Raw genomic sequence first — 16,327 nt, forward strand, 5'->3', positions numbered from 1 at the left:
AGTTCGGTTGGTCAGGTGTGGTGCAGAGTTAAGACAAAATCTTGCATTACCTGTGGCACTCGAAGAACAGGGCCACCTAATCTGGTTTACATCTATAAATACCCACAGGGCATCACATTGGTGAACACTGTGCCAATGACTTGTTATTCAGTAACAGCAATACACAGCACTCGGTTTTTGATTTATTTATGGTAGGGCCCTTAAGTAAAATTTGTAAAAAAAAAAAGGAAACATTCAATATGCAATCCAAGGATTTATATTTGTATCAGATACATTTATTATTATTTTAAATCTTTTTTAAACACAGAATATTCCCCTTTTCTGTCACTCATATCCTGAGACAAAAAGTACCTCCAATTACAAAATGTTAAAAAAAAATGTATGGACCCCTTCCCTTTGGCATATACTGTAAATTTCCATTGACACCGCAACATAATTCCACCATTTCCACAATAACTACATGACAAAATATAAGTTAGAACAATAAAACAATGACTTATAATCTGGAGTGTAAAGAAAAGGCACTTCTCTATTGAGGTCCTGGTGGTCTAGAACAGACCTCCCCCTGTCATAGCAGCCTGCCAGACCAGGGCATAGTTCAATAGGTAATACCGTAGGAATACCCACAGCAACAACACTTACAAATTGGACTTCTGTTATCGGACAATTTAGTTCTGAACACGCCCTACTGAACATGACCCAGGGTGCCTAGTTCAGTTCACTCTATAAGAAGAAACCAGACTTACTCCATTCCTGAGATTGCCATCATCATAAATACAGTTTAAAAACAGTCAGAGGTTAAATCCTGAGGTCCTTCACAGCAGTGTTCAGAAGTGCATTTTAACCTGCCCATTCCTCTCAGGTCTGCCATTACAGAGGGGTTTGCTGGTCCCTGGTGTTCCTCCCAACTACAGGACCCAGAGTCTCTGTAGGGTTGAGTTGGGTCAGTGGTCCACTGAAGCTCCAGGGCCTGTTCAGGTCCGGGTCGTCAACTGAATGTCCAGTGCTGATTAAAATCAGCTGCATTGCAGTGGTTCATTAGTATCTGGTCTGCTTTCAGGAACAAGCACATTCCAGTGGCCGGGTTCTTTAGGAGATTCTCCTAGAGAGGGTACAGGTTTAACAGCATGCTAAAAGACCATCATCTGCAGTAAGATACCATTGAGTTTGTTTTGGATTGAGAACACGTCATTCCAGACCGAATCTATTGTGACTTCTGAACACACTGTTGACAGATATTTACCCAAGATGACTGAATGCATCAAATAGCTGTGGCATTAGTCACAAACGCCTTGTAAAAAAAAAAAAAAAAACTCTTCAACCATTAACGTCACCTCACAGTGGATAGAGGATGGTGTGTGCGCGCACGTGTTCAGGTGATCCTTCCTTACCGAGGTAAAGACCCACTCCTGATGTGGGAGCACGCTGGTTCCCAGTCCCTTCAGAGTACACAGTTCTATCTTGACCGGATCCGGTGGGGGGCTGGCCTGCAGGCACAGCTGCTTCCCGATGTTGTGGCGCAGCTCCCTGTGAGACGTGTACTCAAAGTACTGGGAAGACAAGACAGTATGAGGCTCAAACGCTTCCTTAAAAAACGGTTCCTTTGAAAAATAATACTTCTGAAGGCTTTACAGAGCACGTAGAGTCTATTAGAAACACGCCGGGAAGTGTTATTTCTCTAAGCCATTTTTGGGCTGTAGGGCTTTGAACCATAAGCCATTAACCTCTTAATGCAGGGGTTTAAACCACGTCACCATGCACTCACCAAACAGCACGAAGCAAAAGCACAAGTCACACAGACACTCATAAACACAGGCTTAAAACAACCAAGACATGTAGCATGAGTCACACTGTATTATTTTAAGTCTGAATCCCATTATTACACAAACATCAGTGAATGTGTTGCTTTTTAAAGTTGATCCCTGAGGTGGCTATTCAGTAAAGATCAGTGGGTAAATATTCCTCTCTAGTGGTTCCACAATATCTTGTCATCATCAACCCTCTAAATAAACCCAGTGTCTCTTACATACACAGTACCCCCTTGTGGACCTACGGGCAGGTTTTATTATAAATGTATCATTAAGAAAGAGATTCATTCAACATAAATACAAATATATGAATATATTGAAACAGTCCCTCAGCAGGCCAAACCACCACCTGAGACCTTCATCAGTGTCTCTCTCCTCTCACAGTGTCACTAAATGATATTCACCCAAGTCTAGGTAAACATACCTGCTCAACGTTTTTTGGAACATGATTAGAAGATGCTGGGAATTAACTAGTTAGGACAGTTAACCAAACAAACTTCCATCCATTTTAACATGGCACGTTTTGTAAGCCTACGATAACGTAAGGTGTACTTTTACTTCAAACTACATTTGTGCTGGGACGAGTACACTGCGTGAATCTGATCCGTTTGTCCTACTAGAGACAAAGCTTCAGCCCCCCAATCCCAAACCCAAGTTCATATACAACTGAAATGTGCTAGGGTCACATGTATACCTTTTGGTGACTGACTCCGCCCACAAGTCATGTTTTGACACCGCCCACTTCCTTTGACCTTCTACTTGCATGATAACACACCTGGTTGCCTCCCATGTTGTGGCAGGAGTACATGATCAGTGGTTTTCCTCCTTGATTGTTCTCTCCCACATCCAGACAGCTCTGAGCGCCCAGGTTCTTAATCTACACACAAGGACACACAAACACACACTTCAGTCACATTTCACTGTGTCTCGGGTAAGTCACTGTGTCAGAGTGATTTTAGGAACAAGCCTTACTGCTCCAAACTTGGTGGGACTGAGGTCTGGTATAAACGCCTCAGGGTAAACAGTATTCAGGTACCAAGTGAAGTTCTTACACTGCAGTCTCTCCCGCAGGCTGACACGCTCAGAGATGTCCCCAAACCTATTCTGAAACACAGAAGATGTCAAAACAGGTTAAACGGAGGGGAAAGTCTGTCACTTTTGAGGGGCTTCCTTAACCCTGCAATTCAAAGTTCCAGTCATAGGCACTCGTTGTACTGTAGCGTAACACTGACACACGTCATAAAACGGTTTTCTCTGGAAAGTGAAAGCAACCATTTTCACGGGGGAATACAGGGACATCTGTCACTCAACATCGGTTTTCTTTGGTTGATGCTTGGCAATGTGGGTGGATTGATTTCCTGCCTGCTGGACCCTGTCCGGGGCCTCCCCCGGGTAGGGCCACAGTGTCGCCGGAACCCCCGACCCCCGTCTCAGTTCCAAGGTCTTACGCTGCTATACTATTGTGCTGGGGGATTGGGTCAGTTCTCCTTCCCCACTAAGTTCTCCTTCTCCACTATAAGTTGTTGTTGATATGAGGAATGCATTTTCTGAATTTTCCCAGTCTCCTCCCATTTAAAACTTTAGGAGGACATGAGGTCCTGGCCCACACCTGCAGAGTACCTGGTTTGGGGGCCTGTTGCTGTCCCTGTCCATCTGGTCATACTTCTGACCTAGTCTAAATATAAATAGACTCTGGATTTAGCCCACATGCATGTATTAATTATTCCAATTGGACTCTTAATATCTCACCTGGCACAGCCAGAAGAGGACTGGTCAACCATCTGAGCCTGGGTCCTCTCTAGGTTTCTTCCTAAAATTCTGCCTTCTTAGGGAGTTTTTACCAGCCACTGAAATTCAACACTACTGCTCCTTAGGGTTTAAGGCCGGGTGTTTCTGTAAAAGCACTTTGTGACAACTGCGGTTGTAAAAAGGGCTTTATAAATAAATATGATTGATTGGTTGAGACTGTTAAACCTGCTCCTTGACTACCTAGGCTTTCATTTGATGTTGATATGCACAGCACTGCCTCGTCTAGTCGCGATTCAGACGTTCTGTATGTGCTGAGCGAACTGGAAGATACCAAGCCTGCCAACTCAAGAGTTGCCATAATACAGCACTTACCCTGTTTAGAATAAACATTTTTTTTTACTTAATTTCGTTTCACTTGAACATTTGAGTCCCTACTGAACCTGGAACACGGGGAATACCTCTTGGGCCATCTTGGCGGCGTTCTGGTTGCGTCGGTAGAAGATGCGTTTGTAGTCGTCCATCCAGACTTCGGCCAGTCGCACCTGGTTCCGTGTGATGACCTCGGTACCTTTGGGGAAGGTGTGCGGGGACTTCGTGCGGAACACGTGCCCCACCACAGAACACGGGATGATCTCCAGCTGGCCCCCACACTGCCACACCTGTGGTTTCAACATCAACTCATCTTATTTCCTAATGTAACCTTACAGGTACATTGTTAAACACTTAAGGTAGGTCACGTCAATCCCTCCAACATGTAAAACAATTGGGGGTCATCGGTCTTTAGGTCAACAAGATCATCCTCAGTAATACAGGATTGGTTTTACGCAGTTCGAGGAAAGGGCAAAAAATAAATAAACTAACCCTAAAGGACATCTCGACATTCTCACCCCCCCAGATCTCCATCTTGTCATCGTACGTGCCGATGTGCTCAAAGTACTTTTTGGAGATGGAGAAGAGACCTCCAGCAAACGTTGGCGTTCTGGGGGTGCAGAAGTGAGTGATCGAACCAGAAGCCCAGAATATCAAATTTGACACATCAGATAGTACAATGTACACACGGTGAATTAAATATGCTACATGGTAAAAATACACCACAGCAGCAGTGCCATTTGTACGACACACATTCCGTCACAGACGGGCAGGGGGCGTCTGATCCAGCCGCTGGTTCCCAGGGCTTACTTGACAGGGTAGGTCTCGTCCTTGCGCCTGTCCCTCTCGTGACCTGGGATGCCTTCCCAGCCAAAGGTGAGGCTCCAGTCAAAGTTGCCTCGGTTTTGGGCCTTGGCGGTGGATACAGGCTTCATGAAGCCAAAGTTATTCAGGTCGATGGTGGTGATCTCTGGGCTAACGACAGCAGTGGGCTCCTCCAGGATACGGGCCAGCAGTGGCTCCAGCCAGCCATGGAAACACTCACCTGGGCGGAAGGACAAGGTTTCAGGAAGTGGATTTTTTTTTTTTTTAGTTAAAGTAGGCCTGCATGAAATGTTCACTAGGAACATTGCAGACAGACATAGAGATGTATCATTACAATAATTCAATTATATCTTTCATTATATTTTCAACTATAACTTTCTACATAACCCAAAAACAGATCAACTCGCCTCCAAATTGATTTGATTGCAATCAATATGCTCCAATCAGATGAACCAAGGGCATATTTTTTATTTCTCCATTTTCACTTTGTGTTTCTTTTTTATAAATACGGTATTTATGCATTTCTTCCACTGCACAGCCCGAACCTCCAGCCTCATCCTATTCCCCAAGAAGTACATTACATTCGCCAAAAGACCAGAGGGCGCTAGTAAATAAAAAGGTAACCACTGACACTCCCCTTCATAACTGTACATTGCAGGAATATGGGTGTGTAACGGGATCAGCAACCAGAGGGGCAGGTTTCACTTGTTTACTATTGAATGGTGGTGTGGCTGCAGTCCAGGCCTTTCCCGGACCTTTACCGTCACCGCATCCTGACACTTCTGTGTGCGGATCATGTTCTGATGGGTGGCGGGTTTCTTCGCTCACACATTTGTTTGTGTTCAAACCCTTCTTGTTTTATAGGTGGAGAGTCTACATTCAACGTCTGCAAACCAAGTTGTCCCTTTTACATATACAGTGACAGTTGGGTGGTTTCAGAGTAGCCTGGTGGGATTTAAAATGGCCCACAACGAGCAACGTTCAGACCAGATGGGTGAAGCTTGAAAACTGCTTTTCCTGACATTGCTTACATGTGATATATTTGGCACTGTTATTCATACAGTCCCACAACTGAAATCCAGTCAGACAGACAGACTCTCCCTGACTGTTAGGTTCTACGATCTTAAAACCCTTAAACCTCATTTCAGATAATCGTTGCTTTCAAATGGCAGCTATCTTACATTCACTCTGACTAGTGTGCATGACAACGTCCTTGATTTATGTTTTGACATACAGTAGGCCCTGGAACATGGAGGACAAACCGAAAGAGGACAGTACAATAAGCTGTGTGGCCTTGGGCAAGCAGTTTTAACATTACCAGTTTAAGTTCCTGTCCAAGTTTTGAATGTAACATTGTAAAATACAGAAGTCTTCAGAATTTATTTTTTTTAAAGCAATTGCCTTGCCAATTGCACCTGACATTTTCCAAACGATGGCAAACCAACTTTCCCTAATGTGACTTAAGAGAACCAACCATTTTGAATTACTTCTAGTATTAATGTCCAGATAAAGTGTATTGTTAATCACAAACTCACTTGACTCAAATAATCCCATGTCTTCGCCTCAGAGTTGCATTACAATTAGGATGTTCTTCTGATCATCTACACACCTACATACCTAACACTGAAAGACGCAGTGTGGGATTAATCAATCCCTGATTTATCACATTTTCAATCCCAGGGTCCTTCTCACAGATCATCGGCGCAGACATTTTTCTCAGGAGTGTTTGGAGGAGGTGGTGAGGAGCGAGGAATTAAGAGAACGGTTGAGATTCACCCTAAATGTTGTTTTATTTCCGGTGTTTTACCTTTTACTGACCCCTCACAGTTTTTCTCCTCATGCCGCAAAAACAAATCTTGTGTTTGTTTTAGTTGAACAGATAGTACAGCACTAATAGTTCCAGGAAAAAGAAAAGCTAGAAGGTCAGCTCTGACGCACTGATTCATGGATTCTACAAGACCCCTGGAGGTCCTGTAGGTTGTGAGGTGGGGCCTCCATGGATCGGACCTGTTAGTCCAGCACATCCCAAAGATGCTGGATATCTGGAGAACTGAGGCCAGGGCAACACCTTGAACACTTCATGTTCCTCAAACCATTCCTGAACAATGTGTGCAGTGTACCAGGGCACAATACCCTGCTGAAAGAGGCCACCGCCATCAGGGAATATCATTGCCATGAAGGGGTGGTCTGCAACTATGTTTAGTTAGGTGGTACGTGTCAAATTGACATCCACATGAATGACCGGACCCAGGATTTCTCAGCAGAACATTGACCAGTGCATCCCACTCCCTCCACTGTCTTGTCGTCTTCCCAGAGTGCATCCTGGTGCCATCAATACCCCAGGTAAACGGCCCACGTTTACATGGCCGTCCACGTGATGTAAAAGAAAATGGGACTTGTGGTACCAGCTGAAATTTGTCCACTGCTCTGACACTCGCATGCCCATTGAAGGCGCTTTTGTCAGTGGATAAGGATCATCATGGGTACGGACTCGTCGGCGGCAGGCTTGGGGACCCGTGGGTACCTCCAGTGATCATAACACAACCCCCCCCCCCCCGTGGGTACCTCCAGTGATCATAACACAACCCCCCCCCCCCCCGTGGGTACCTCCAGTGATCATAACACAACCCCCCCCCCCCCCCCCGTGGGTACTTACAGTGAGCATCCAGGAAGGTGAGTATCTCCCCCTGTGCTACTCTGGCCCCCAGGAGCCTGGCTGTGATCAGGCCTTTTCTCTCCAGCTGTCTCACCACCTTCACGATCTTCAGCTGCTTCACATACTCGTCCAGCCGAGTCCCCAGGTGCTCTAGACCACATGGAGGAAAGTGACGGCATAAATCACATTGCAATATCAATATTAGCATAAATATAAAAAATGAAAGCAAGAGAGCGGCATATCAAAGACAGAAACAAGTGAAAAAGCTTATCCAAGTGAGACAGTTATGTGTCACCAGGGCCGTCGTCTTCAGCCCTGGTGCGGTACACATTGGGCGCGTGCAGACGTCTGTGATCCAACCACATTACGGTGGACGAATGACACGTACGAATAAACAACCACATTCTGCATCTTTCACTGATATAACAGATGGGAGGGGCTCCCCACTGGAAACCAAATCAGGTTATATTTAGAACTGCAGAGACTCACTATGGAACTCAAAGGACTGGGTGGCAGTGTTCAGGTATCGTGAACATGCAAAGAGCTGGCCACAACAGACGTCACTCGCTTCTGCAGCAGGTTTTATGAAACCACATGCTAAACCAGTTGAATTATGCAAGTGCACCTAGCTAATGTACAGAGTTAAAATGGGGTCAAGGGAGAGAGGAGGGTCTAAGATCCAGAAGTAGTTACTCAACTAAACGTTTTAGCAATAGAGGTCTTGTCTGTGTATCCATGGCCACACCCCTGAGACCTCCATGTTGGAGTAATCCACTTCAGTAGAATCCAATGGCTGATCCCTCCTGATCACCCGGTGAGTGTGGTGATCACATGACTAACCGGATCATCAGCAATTATCAGCCAATGGAGTTGGAATTCACACCCAGGGGACTAGATTTAAACGTCACAGGTGTCCTTTCCTCGAACCACCTCCATTAACAAAACATCCTCCGGCTAACTTCCTGTTTAGAAGAACAGCCCTCTCATTTTATAGTTGACTGATGAACTGCTTGGCTATTACATGCCCTGATGCAGGCCTTTTCAACCTGCAAAACACTGTTTGTCCAAACTGAACTATTCCAGAGACGTTAACCAATTACCAACCCCGAATTAGAAATGGTAGACTAGAAATGGCAACATAACGCATACAGAAGCGACTCCCAAGTATCGTTTCTCTAGATGAAGCTAGGACTATAACACCACTCGATACGCTGACAGGAGAGTGACCAGTGCAGGGTTACGTCGTGAATCTCCGAGATGGAACCCATGCAGAGGTTTGAAAGGAACCCCCCGATGGCCCTGTGCTTTGGCCTAGGCAGTGGAACACTATCAGGCTCCACCATCCTCATACCCAACCACATTAAGAGAACCCCTAGAACCGGAACTGTCCCGGATGTCACAAGGCATTCTGGTGCCCGGTACCTGCGGTGCTGGCGTCGTCCACCAGGATGATCTCGGTGAGCAGGGTGGCGGGCGAGGTGTGGAGGACACTGTAGACCGTCCGCAGCAGTGTGGACCAGGCCTCATTATGGAACACGATGACCACACTGGTGGTGGGGAGGGCGGGGCAGCGGCGGAACTTACGCTCCACGCACCTGACCGGGCAGAGGAGCAACACGCGCGGTTAGGCATTTGGACAGCGACGTTGACACTAAAACAATACAACGACGATGGGGTTGAAGGGCAGACATTTCCGAAGCCACGCACGACAAACCTTTCAGGAATTACAAACACACATTTTGCACATAATCCATTCCAGTTTCAAATCCAAAGTGACGGAATACAGAGCCGAAAAACCCAAAAGACTTGTCACTGTTCAAATCTATGGTTCACAGAATATAGTTGTTTTTGTATAAAAAATTTTCCCCCATTTAGCAGATGCATCTCTCCAGACTCAGGTTTTTCCTGCTGGTCTCCTATAAGATGTCAACCGGCAATCCTGAGCCATTCAAGGTTCCATTTTGTTTGAGGTCGAATACAGGGTAAGTATGTACAATACATAAATAACAGCTCTTAGCAGACACGTGCGCATCCACTCACGGCAAAGCTCTTTGGAAGAGGCAACTCAGCCTTTTCATTGGTATGATTCAACCATTTCAAATGCCAAGGAATTTAAATGTTGATTAAAGAGAAAAGGACAACTGATGCATTAAAACCCTGAGTAAACATTTATCCTGGATGAGCAGTTCTCTTTGCAAAATACCACTTTAAAAACAGATGTCCAACTTAACCAACCAAGTTACAGTTAGGACAGTCTGCACCCCTCAACTTAACCAACCAGGTTACAGTAAGGACAGTCTGCACCCCTCAACCCTAACCAACCAGGTTACAGTAAGGACAGTCTGCACCCCTCAACTTAACCAACCAGGTTACAGTAAGGACAGTCTGCACCCCTCAACTTAACCAACCAGGTTACAGTAAGGACAGTCTGCACCCCTCAACTTAACCAACCAGGTTACAGTAAGGACAGTCTGCACCCCTCAACTTAACCAACCAGGTTACAGTAAGGACAGTCTGCACCCCTCAACTTAACCAACCAGGTTACAGTAAGGACAGTCTGCACCCTCAACCCTAACCAACCAGGTTACAGTAAGGACAGTCTGCACCCTCAACCCTAACCAACCAGGTTACAGTAAGGACAGTCTGCACCCCTCAACCCTAACCAACCAGGTTACAGTAAGGACAGTCTGCACCCCTCAACCCTAACCAACCAGGTTACAGTAAGGACAGTCTGCACCCCTCAACCCTAACCAACCAGGTTACAGTAAGGACAGTCTGCACCCCTCAACCCTAACCAACCAGGTTACAGTAAGGACAGTCTGCACCCCTCAACCCTAACCAACCAGGTTACAGTAAGGACAGTCTGCACCCCTCAACCCTAACCAACCAGGTTACAGTAAGGACAGTCTGCACCCCTCAACCCTAACCAACCAGGTTACAGTAAGGACAGTCTGCACCCCTCAACCCTAACCAACCAGGTTACAGTAAGGACAGTCTGCACCCCTCAACCCTAACCAACCAGGTTACAGTAAGGACAGTCTGCACCCCTCAACCCTAACCAATCAGGTTACAGTTAGGACAGTCTGCACCCCTCAACCAACCATTTAGGACAGGAGTTTTAGTGTGCTTTCCTTCTGAAATATGCACTCGTTCACTACCTCCCACATCCAAAATCATTGGATTGTTTTTTTCATTGGCTTGTGGCAGTTTCCAACATGTTTCTCATACCAGCTATTTATTTTTAAATCAGTGAAAGGAAGTTAACAAACAAAAACTCTGTAAGGAGGGAGTGATAATTATAACAGAGTCTTACTCTGGTGGCCGGGTGTCATCTCCCAGGCTACGGCTCAGGGAGATCCGGTCCGAGGCGAACTGGTTGAAACAGTTTACGGTCATTCCCTTCTCCTTCTCTTTCTCCTCCTCTGGTGTCATTTTATTTTGCTCAAAGGCCTTGCCGTCTGCCCCGGGGGCCTGAGGGTCCTGAGGGGGTCTCTCCAGGACTGGCTTGAGGTCCACCTGAGAGTAGAAGCCTGGAGGACAGTTGCTGTCTGGGGTGGGCTCCGCCGGTCGAGGCTCTGGAGCGCCAATCTGAAAGCCAGGGTTGGCGTTTTTACTGACAAAGTCAATCGAGAAATAAAGTAACAAGGTGTCCCTCCCTCAGGACCAGTACAGGTACCTGGAAACCCAGGTTGTTGACGGCGCCTCGGACCATCCCCAACACCCTCTCCTTGCGCTCCACCAGGTCCTGGAACCACGGGTCCTGGGAAGGGTTGGAGCCCACGTCCCTCTGGAGGATCACCAGGACAACCAGGAAGATAGTCCCCGCAGCCAGAACCAGCTTCAGGGGGGACATGCGCCGACGCAGGATCAGGCGCATGGTGGCAGGTCAATCAAAGATGGCCGCCGCTGAAAAACAGGTGAGCAGAGAGAGAGAGAGGAAGAGAGAGAAACAGGCATTACATATTAATAGCAGTAAACAGGTGAAATATTGGAAACACAAAACTATAAATACACCAATAACATTAGATTGGACCCAAAACCTTGAAATGGAACAAAAACAGAACAGAGAAACATTCTTTACCTGACTCCAAGCTGACTCCAAAGACTTGGTGTTGCAATGTAGCGCCACACAAGACCAGATATCTACTAGCTTTCTAGCCAGCAGGCACTGTCCCTGTGTACCTAGCAACACCTCAAACCCCCCTTCACTTTCACAGCTCTCGCCTCTCCCTCTCCCTTCCCTGAGTGAAGGTTGAGTCCCACAGGAATAGCCCCACACACACCAAGGGAAGGGAGGGATTAAAGCCAGGGAGAGGGTGAAGGAACAAACAGAACACGCCCCTCGGCAAACAACCTGTATGGTTGCACCCGTCCCCACTGACTCCTGCCAAAAAACACACCTGCGAGGTAACGCCGGAGGACGATAACAGGAGAAAGTTGGTGACTTAGTGCTTTCCTTCTGCCCCAACACGCTTGGTAAGTTACTTGGTAAGTGCGTTACGCTGGCAATGCCAGAGCTGTCGGGATCAGAGTGCCACAGGGGCCATTGTGAAAATACATGCACTCACCACTTTAAGTCAGTTTGAACAGGAGCGTCTGCTAAATGACACTTGTTTTTTCTAATCATTCATTATTTATAAAAAGCATTTAGGCATTTCTTTTGAGTTAAATCGATTCTGATTCCCATTCAGATATGCCCTTATTACAGACAGTGTTCCGGGAAATCTATTTATTATTTACCTCATATCCCCTTTAATTATAATTAAAAAGTTTTTTTTAAATAACTGGACGAGAAGCAAAGGTTTCCCCTCTCTCCAACCTTCTGCCACAGCGGAAATGAGGAGAGCATGGAAGGACGCTCTCCTGGTCTCACTGACAGCAGGCAAAGAACACACCTGTCCAGGTAAACACTGGTAATATACCACCTGTCCCCCCCCCCCCACCTCCCCTCCCTCCTCCAGAATGCACGTGTCACCAGGTGGGACCTCACCTGCCAGCTGAATGAGCAGCTTCCGCACACGTTAAGGAATGACGTGTCACGCCTCACACGAACACACAGACTGGGTAAGCCACAGTGGAACCAGTAAGACCGATGGATGTAATCCCCAGCTAAACAGGTCCGAAACCCAGGTCTCAGTCATTAGCCCCCACGTCAGTCCTCGGCATTCATTTGATGTCTGCGTGTCTATTTCCCGTTTGCTTGCCGACTGTTTGGCTTGATTAGCCAATACATTTCATGGTCATTTTGCATCCATGCAGATAGGGGGTAGGTTATCTCCAGACTGACATTACTTGTGGAATCGGTAGGTCACGTTCTCAAAGTGCAGTATGTTTTCATATTAACCATGTGCATCTTTAAGTATGTGTAAATTGTTTGTCCAAATACATACTTTTTTTCCCCCCCCCCAAGTGTTTAATCGGGATTGCTGGATACAAGTAATTAATTTAAAGACAAAAGAAACAGTCTAACGAGCACAGTCTGTTACACAGTGTACTGCTTTTTGTTACACGTGCTGAGGTGTCCCTAGCCATTCTGACCTGTTTACATGGGTTTTGTTCCTAGTCAACAAGAGCCAGTTTCTGTTGTGCCAAATCCATTATGATCATTAACAGAGCTGTCAAGACAGCACAAATAGATCTGGGACTCCGACTTTCTAACAACGCCTTAATTAACAGAGGTTATCAACAACAATAATAATGATGCCAGTAGGTGAATATTGCTCAGGGCCTAAAAGTCTCACTTTGTCATTATTAATTCAAGCATGTCCTCTCGATGAAAGCCTACCTCCTTCATAATTGATTTAAGACACTCTTCTGCTTCCAGAGCCCAACAAAGACAGAACAGTGCCCTGCTCCTGACTCAAGAGTCATCTTAAATTGACAACCTGTTTGGCTTGTTTTTGTACTGACAACAAATAAAGGTAAACGTCCAGTGATTTAGGAGACCAAGCTTGTTGAACGACTCTTTCGTTCTAGAATGTGGTATAATTATAATTTTTTTACCCCTAAGCCTGCTTTGGTCTTTAAAATCATCAGTCTGTGTGGACGTTCAAATACATAAAACCAAAAAAAATCTAACTAATCTGTCCAATCACAACTTGACTGAAGATTTGACATTTTGAATCTTTGAAAAAAAACTAAATTTCTACACGAGCCATGTTAAAACGTGTCTAAACTTGGACAATATCACTTTCAAAATGTAGCATTATTTTCACCACATGCGGTGGAAATGCATTAAACAGGAAAATCGGGATTTACATGGCACTGGGCCTATTATGAATTATTATGAGCATCCTCTTTGATGTCCAGTGGTATGATGGGATGTCACATGCCTAAACTTTGTGCACAGTTGCCTCCTGGTAAACAGGTCCAAAAAGCAATTAATGTCAGAAAGGTCCAAAGGGCATGTGCATCTCTAAGTATGTGTAAAAATTTTTTTTACAAAAGTTTAACCGGGACTGCTGGTAATTAATTTAAAAACAGTCCAAAGGGTACTTTTTACATTGGTGAACATTATGGAGAGTTGTTTCATTCAAAGGAATGCTGTCAAAAAGTGACTGAATTAAAATAGGTTTTTTACAGTACAAGGGCCATTTTCTCTCAGAGGTTTTGTCTTAAACTCTCAAGGAGCCTGGTGGGCTTTCAGAAACCGTTAGTTCAAACCCTGAATGCTGATTGGGTGAAAGAAATTGATTACTTTTTGGTGTTGTGGTATATTGGCAATACACAGCTAAGTGCTGTGTCCAGGCACTCTGATGTGGAGTGCCTTAGTTGTGTGTATTGGTCATATGCCACACCGCTCCAGCCTTATTATTTGCATATCTATTATTGCAATATACATTGTCTGGTATAGCCTAGGTCAACTGCTTAAATTCTGTTTCTTCAGAATCCTGCAACCAAACTACCTGCATGATAATAGCAAACAAACATAGGACTTCGTTCTATAATACTAATAATACTTCAAAGACATGATATTTTATGACTATCAATGAATGCAATGAATTGCACTATGCGGTGAGACTAATTGTACAAACAAAACGAACCATTAACACACCCGTGACTGTACAAAGGGTTGGAAACTGAGGTGGGCAGTGTTTCATGCCATCCCGCGCTATTACTATACACATGCACTAACATATAATTGTTATAATACTTGAAATAGCGAAACTAAAACTACTAGGCTCTCGAAAGTCGAATAAAAGAAAACAAGGTTGTCCTTAAGGGATTATTCTTAAAACGTTTCCTCATCTAAAGATAATCTCTCAACTTGAGCGTGTATGATGCTATACAACAGAAACAGGAAATTGGTTGTGAAAGAATTACCAGGAAGTATTTTACTATAACTATTTGACTGGAATTATTCGTAAAAAATGTATTACGATACAGAAAAGACATGACAGATTGGATAAAATCAAATCATAGCCTGTAGGGATACTGTAAGCGGAAAAATCACTAACGTTATCGTTTAGGCTATCCCTTTTCACTTATCCTATTCTACATTTCGTTCTCTCAGAAGAAAATTAAATAGAGTATGTTAAACCAAACGTTAGACTAGGCCACGCGGCATACATGAAATATAAATTTTATTTTATGCATAAAAAATATCACATTTTGATACAGGAGAAACAGGTAAGATGATCTTACCTGGTAACCAGTTCACGAGAAGTAGCCCTAGATTTGAGTCGTTTGAGACGCTCTTTTTTTTTTAAGAATAGTGACAATAGGTGGACGTGGTATTAACTACAAAACTTGTTCAAATATTAAAGATTACTCCGCGCGAAAGGATAAACTAATACCACTACTCCATGGCCTCCCGGCTTCCCCTTTGAACGTAACAGGTGTCATTCGTTGAAATGATTAACTACGGTCTCCAGGGTCCTAAAGAGAAACGAATCCACGTCACTGACGGGGAAATACTGGATTTGTCGGGTACGTTGTATTCAAATGTTTTAGTCCGGTGTACGAAGTTTGGTATTTCTCTATTTAATAAACATCTCTATCCTCAATAAACATTAATAATAAGTGTTATTTGTTTCGGCAAAAACTTTGGGGCATACCAACAGATGGGGTTGGCTTAAGATTGTAGACAACATTTAAAAACGATTGCAGTTGAGAACTTGACTCTAAGCCAGCTAGGTGTAAACGAATTTTAGCAATAGCATTAACTTAAAATTTGTCAAAACACATCAAGACATATCTATACTCCTGCATTGCGAAAGCTACAACCAAGTGGACTAGGCCTACTCTAACCACATTTAATTTTACATACATTCACAATTAGCTTTTGTCAATAGGAAAATAAATCACATTGTTTAATTAATGTTCAGTGGATGATGTTGCCTAGTTAACAATCCATTACCTCAACAGAGTTACATAATTGATGTTGAAGCAATGAAATACCATCTCCACTACCGGTCTTGGAAACCATAGATGATTTATTCAGCCAGCGTCCCAAATGGTGCCTTTACACCTACTCTTTTGGCCAGGGCCCATACGGTGTCCACCATGTTAGGGACGTATATTTGGAAAGGCGCTCGCCAAAGGAGGCGCACTGGACTCCATTCATCGAATTATTTGTCATATGACTATTACTGAAAATTACTGAAAAAAGCACTGCATTAGTATATAGTGAATAATAGACTGCCGTTGGGAGGTGCACAAATGGTATGTACTGTAGAAAGGACACTGTTTCACCAATTCTTATGCTTGACTGTCAACGGACAATTATTGCAAACGGACATAGGCAGTTCAACTCACTTGAGATGAGAGTTGAAACTAGAAGCGCTGCAGCGGTACTGTAGCTAGTAGTAGGTATGACACTGCCCTCCAGTGGTAGCTACGCCCTTCTGTCTGTCGTGAACGTTTATACTGCAAAGCTGCACAACCCTGTTTCTTGAAAGCTACCGTCCTGCAGTTTTTT

At 44.6% G+C, this 16,327-nt stretch overlaps 1 protein-coding gene across 3 annotated transcripts; it reads right to left on the reverse strand.

The window, feature by feature from the left end:
• Positions 1–170: 170 nt before the first annotated feature.
• Positions 171–15,856, reverse strand: galnt6 (UDP-N-acetyl-alpha-D-galactosamine:polypeptide N-acetylgalactosaminyltransferase 6 (GalNAc-T6)). Of its 3 annotated transcripts, none has more exons than XM_029124296.2 (12): positions 15,767–15,856; positions 11,084–11,313; positions 10,721–10,995; positions 8,830–9,002; positions 7,408–7,557; positions 4,737–4,971; positions 4,419–4,536; positions 4,016–4,216; positions 2,781–2,912; positions 2,584–2,685; positions 1,392–1,550; positions 171–1,102 (listed from the first exon to the last, which is right to left on the reverse strand). In XM_029124296.2, exons 2-12 carry the CDS (start codon positions 11,282–11,284, stop codon positions 989–991), a joined length of 1,860 nt encoding a protein of 619 aa, XP_028980129.1. In that variant the 5' UTR covers positions 11,285–11,313; positions 15,767–15,856; the 3' UTR covers positions 171–988. The 3 variants fall into 3 exon arrangements, with proteins under 3 accessions (XP_028980129.1, XP_028980127.1, XP_028980128.1); XM_029124294.2 differs by lacking the exon at positions 15,767–15,856 and adding an exon at positions 15,052–15,284; XM_029124295.2 differs by lacking the exon at positions 15,767–15,856 and adding an exon at positions 11,489–11,579.
• Positions 15,857–16,327: the final 471 nt, after the last annotated feature.

Source organism: Esox lucius, chromosome 12 (assembly GCF_011004845.1).
Source record: "Esox lucius isolate fEsoLuc1 chromosome 12, fEsoLuc1.pri, whole genome shotgun sequence".
Taxonomy (NCBI): Eukaryota; Metazoa; Chordata; class Actinopteri; order Esociformes; family Esocidae; genus Esox; species Esox lucius.

Excerpts from the sequence above, each read along its gene's own strand:
- galnt6 (XM_029124296.2), bottom strand. The coding sequence starts at position 11,284 with ATGCGCCTGATCCTGCGTCGGCGCATGTCCCCCCTGAAGCTGGTTCTG. Across the intron at positions 2,913-4,015 it reads CCGCCAAGATGGCCCAAGAG|AATAGGTTTGGGGACATCTC; the intron begins GTATTCCCCGTG and ends TCTGTGTTTCAG. Across the intron at positions 2,686-2,780 it reads GTCCCACCAAGTTTGGAGCA|ATTAAGAACCTGGGCGCTCA; the intron begins GTAAGGCTTGTT and ends CCTTGTGTGTAG.